At 36.2% G+C, this 4,908-nt stretch overlaps 1 protein-coding gene across 2 annotated transcripts; it reads left to right on the top strand.

Moving 5' to 3' along the window:
* Positions 1–759: 759 nt before the first annotated feature.
* On the top strand, positions 760–3,186 carry LOC122003677 (probable trehalose-phosphate phosphatase 6). Of its 2 annotated transcripts, none has more exons than XM_042558755.1 (11): positions 760–1,218; positions 1,302–1,439; positions 1,578–1,649; positions 1,714–1,812; positions 1,881–1,934; positions 2,033–2,134; positions 2,216–2,293; positions 2,378–2,447; positions 2,535–2,605; positions 2,709–2,801; positions 2,917–3,186. In XM_042558755.1, the coding sequence occupies exons 1-11, from the start codon at positions 913–915 to the stop codon at positions 3,013–3,015; spliced, it is 1,182 nt and encodes a 393-aa protein (XP_042414689.1). In that variant the 5' UTR covers positions 760–912; the 3' UTR covers positions 3,016–3,186. The 2 variants fall into 2 exon arrangements, with proteins under 2 accessions (XP_042414689.1, XP_042414688.1); XM_042558754.1 differs by having other exon boundaries at positions 1,299–1,439.
* Positions 3,187–4,908: the final 1,722 nt, after the last annotated feature.

Here is a 4,908-nt window from a genome sequence, read left to right as displayed (position 1 = left end):
TGAGAAAATATTAAATATTAAATATTCCTAAACCGAATTGAAATCTGAAAATTTCAGACTTGGATAAGCCTATGGCTATCCATTTGGATGGTTTGGGTAGATTTGGATCGGATTGAAATACAAATTTTATAAAAAAAATCTTAATTTGAATTCGAACTCAATTTTAAAATTCTAAGCTCGAATCTTTTCGAATAATGTGATTAAAAATTATTTCTTTTTTTCGATTTTATTTATAATTTTTTATTTTTATCAGATCATTATTATGATATTAATATACATACAATATCATACTTTTCAAAATAAATTTAATTTAATCTTAAACATTTATTAAACCTTAAATTCATGTCAATCTAAATCCAACATAATATAAAAAATATCTAATCCATCCAATTTAAAAATTTTCAATCCAAATTATATATATATATATATATATATATATATATATATATATATATATATATATATATATATATATATTTGGATTAGAGAGGGGATGGGTATTATCATGGCCATCAACCTATAATTTCACCAAATAGTTATGCTCCGCTAAATGCACGACACGTGTTAATTTGCAGGGGTCCTCTACCCTCTTGGTCGTGCTGCCACCTGGATTCACCCTACGTGGCCAAACCATTTCTGGACCCACAGTGTTCGTCGGTGGTCCCATCCCGCACCCGCGTTTTTTTTTCGTCGTTTCCTCCCCGACTCTACTTATACGCCTCGCGTGTCCTCCCATCGTCTCCATCACGCTCTCCTTCCCTCCCTCCACTCTCCCTCCGTTGAAGCTACAATTCAAGCTCAATTATTGAAGGATTTTGATCTTTTTTTCCTTTATTGTTCAATCTTTTTCACTTCCTCTTCCAATTAAATCGCAAGAAGATCCTTCCGGGAAGGTGAAAGCAGAGCAAAAGGATGACTAAACAGAGTCTAGTGATGAAGGATGACATACCTGTCGCAGTGGTCTCTCCGGAAGCCATCTCCGAAGCCTTCCCACATCTCTCCTACCCTCCTCCTCATTCCCCCATGGCTGGCCCCAGCTATCTCAAGTGCAAGAAGCATGCGAGACGCCTCGACCTTGCCACAGCGGGACGAGGCAATTCGTGGATCGAATCCATGATCATACTGTCCCCAACCCACGTCAAGTCATCGTCGTCTTCTCCGGCGGGCAGCTCATCCATGTCGGCCGCTGACAACGTCGAGGACTACGACAGCTGGGTGGTGAGCCGACCTCCATGCTTGCCTTTGGATTGCCATTCTTGATTGGAATATAATATAATTAAGCAAGTATTTACATGCAGAAGACGCACCCTTCGGCGTTGAGCAACTTCGAGGAGGTGATGGCGACGGCCAAGGGGAAGCAGGTCGTAATGTTCTTGGACTACGACGGCACTCTGTCGCCCATCGTCCTCGATCCCGACTGCGCCTTTATGTCCGATGAGGTGAAAGATCTCTTACTAAATTCTCAATTGAAAATACGAGATTAAAGACTCACTTCTATATATCCTCTTTTACTACTGTACGCCCCTTTTCTTTGTTCTTTTTGGGTTTCTATTGGCTTACTCGTTATCTTCCCGTAGATGAGAGAGGCAGTGAGAGAAGTGGCAAGTCATTTTCCCACAGCCATCGTGACTGGGAGGTGCACAGAAAAGGTACATTTACTACTTCAATTCTCTAACTAATTATTCTTTTAAAACAAATTCTTTTTGGGTTCAGGTAGCCAGCTTTGTGAAGCTATCAGAACTGTACTATGCTGGTAGCCATGGCTTGGACATAAAAGGTCCGGAGGAAGGGGCTTATCACTCCAAAGTCAAGGTATGCATGTCTCTCTTCCTTCGCTGACAAAATCCATAACAACTCGTCTGACTTATTTGGTGACGCAGGCACACGGTGTTCTGTGCCAACCGGCCAATGAGTTTCTTCCCATAATAGATGAGGTGGCCTCCTCCTCCACATCTCAATTCACCTTGTATTCTACCAGAATTTGTGGAGTTCTGTTCTTACTGGTAATTACATTATTTTTTTTCCCTGAAAGGTGTACAAGTCTTTGAGAGAGATAGTAAAGATCATCCCTGGCTCCAGAGTCGAAAACAATAAGTTTTGTCTCTCTGTTCACTTCAGATGTGTGGAGGAAAAGGTAGTAAAAGTTGAATATTTTTGGGATAGGCTCTGCCATCTTTGCCGGAGTTGTAAATTTGCTGGCTTTTCTTACTAGCAGAAATGGAGTTTACTTGCTGACTTGGTGAAATTAGTGATCATGGACTACCCCAAACTGAAACTCTCCTATGGAAGAAAGGTAGATTAATCTCAGACTTTCCTAAACTTCTAATTTCTTTTTTCTTACAACTTAGATCAAATGTTCTTAATGTTAATTTATTAGGTTTTGGAGATTCGGCCGAATATTAAATGGGACAAGGGGAAGGCTCTCGAGTTCTTGTTAGAATCTCTTGGTAAACTCTACGACTATCAATTCAGTCACATATCTCTCTATAACTTACTATAAGCTGAGTGAAAAGGCTTCAATTTTGGCTTTTCAGGATTTGATGGCCATAATAATGTATTTCCATTATATATAGGAGATGATTGCACTGATGAAGATGCTTTCAAGGTATCTTACTGTTTTAGAGATTTTCCAACACCTGTGAGACTACTGTAGATTTTTCACTTAGATATGAGTTAAACCAAATTGGATGTATTTCTTTAATTTGTAGGTTTTATGCGATAGAGAACAAGGCTTTGGCATTATTGTCTCTAAGATTGCAAAGGAAACAAAAGCCTCCTTTTCACTCAGAGAGCCAGCTGAGGTTAAGTTCTGCTGATATGATAGTATAAGATTGATATAACATTTAATATTTCTTTTTGTGAACAAAAATAATAAAACTTTCCTAAACATTGGCATAATATGAATCTTGTCTACAGGTTCTCAAGTTCTTGCACTGCCTAGTGGAGTGGAGACAATTGTCTGAGGAAGGGAGTGAAGGAACTCAGGGGAGTGCAACTCAATATGCAATAGAATGACAACTCTCACTTGTGTTTTTGCTAAACCTCGTGTGATAATGTCTTGTTCCATTACGGGAGGGGCTCGAAATCTTTCTTGGTTGGTTTCTTGCCACATTTTTCGACTATATTGTATGGGGAATATTTTAACTTTTTCATGTAAACTAATGGAAAACCTGATGATTAATGTAATCTCATATTGTTTCAAATTAATATTAGCGAATGTAGTCGAACAGCACAAAACCAATCAGAACAAGCCTTCTCAGTTGTTATAGTAATCAACTTCTCTTAAATTAATAGGGACAAATTTGCACGTAAGCAATTTGAATCAAGAGATATAGCAGTGTTCTAATAATTAACACGTAATCAATTTTAATCAAGAGATATAGCAGTGTTCTAATAATTTATATATATATATATATATATATATATATATATATATATATATATATATATATATGTTATTTTTCAACATTCAGTACTCCAACTTTAAATATCACATCCAAATGAATAGGTTGAGTCGGGAAAGTTAAGTGAGTTGGTCAAGGTAGGTAGTTTAATTGGGTTGGGCAAGTTAATAAATTCTATGGGGATAGATGAGTCAATAAATTCGTTCGATAGGGATAGATGAGTATAGTCTACTAATTTTCTCCTTACTAGAAATATTTAACAAAGAAACCTCTTATATGTTCTTTACAAAACAACACAAATATACAAATACTATCAAATAGAAATGAAATGAATAAGTTTACAAAAAAATTAGCTTTGATAGTAATGTGATGGCTTTCAATTACTTTAAATCTGCCTCTTAGAGCCTGAAAATGCAATAACACTCCTCCAAAATCCCGAAGAATTAGCGGTGAAAACCTCCATGAAGCCCTCCATTATAGTCTTCAGGTCACGATTGATTTTGATATATCAATTGACAATTCATCACCATCAATCAACTATTCATCACCATCAATCAATTGTATCATTGAATTTAACTGTTGCATCTGCAGAACATCTCTTACCACCTCTAGTTTGACTATGACTATTCAATTATTATCGTTCATCATTCGATTAATATCCAGCCGAGTTCTGTAATAGTGTCAACAGTTGACTATGATTACTCATCAATCGATTGATCCCAAATTAATTGAGTTGTTTAGTCGAGTTCAAAACATTTTATTCTACAATATTATTAGCCGACTATTACTATTCATCACTCAACTGATTTATGTAACAGTTGAGTTTCAAATTTTCTATTCACTGTTATAGTTCCTCATCAGTGTCTGTTATTGTTTGCTGTAACAGTAAACCGTAGAAACATTATAGCAGAAACCTTAAACACTGTAATAAAAACCCTAAACACTATAGAAAAAACCCTAATATTGTTCACAATGTTGAAAATATTATTCACACTGAATACATTGATACCAAAATACTCTCATGTATCAAGAACTTCCTCGCATGATTAATATAAGTCGACCCTAACTTATTAGGGTCTTATCCGTACCTAGTTTTATATTGACTTTAACCTACAAGAGCTCTCTTTACCCAACATCTGATCAATTTTAACTTGTTGTGATTTCTTCATTACCTAGTATCCAATTAACCATGACCTGTTGAGATTTCATTGTTGCCTATCATTCAGCCAACCTTGACCTGCTAGGATGTCTTATTTCGTGCCTAACATTAGGTTACCCTTGACTTGCTAGGACTTCATTTTCTCGTACTTAATATCTAGTCCACCAAAACTTGTTAGGACTTCTCTTATTTTCAAGTGTCTAGTCAATTTTAACCTACTTTGACTTTACCCTTGCCAACTCACTGTTGAACTTCAAACCACCAAGTATCTGATATCTACTAAAAATCCTTGATTTAGGGATGAAGTTTAGGGTTGAAAAATTTTTGTTCTAAATTTGCAATAAT

Source organism: Zingiber officinale, chromosome 7B, assembly GCF_018446385.1.
Source record: "Zingiber officinale cultivar Zhangliang chromosome 7B, Zo_v1.1, whole genome shotgun sequence".
NCBI lineage: Eukaryota > Viridiplantae > Streptophyta > Magnoliopsida > Zingiberales > Zingiberaceae > Zingiber > Zingiber officinale.
This window is presented reverse-complemented; position numbering and strand designations above follow the sequence as displayed.

Excerpts from the sequence above, each read along its gene's own strand:
- LOC122003677 (XM_042558754.1), top strand. The coding sequence starts at position 913 with ATGACTAAACAGAGTCTAGTGATGAAGGATGACATACCTGTCGCAGTG. Across the intron at positions 1,650-1,713 it reads CTGGGAGGTGCACAGAAAAG|GTAGCCAGCTTTGTGAAGCT; the intron begins GTACATTTACTA and ends TTTTGGGTTCAG. Across the intron at positions 1,813-1,880 it reads CTTATCACTCCAAAGTCAAG|GCACACGGTGTTCTGTGCCA; the intron begins GTATGCATGTCT and ends TTGGTGACGCAG.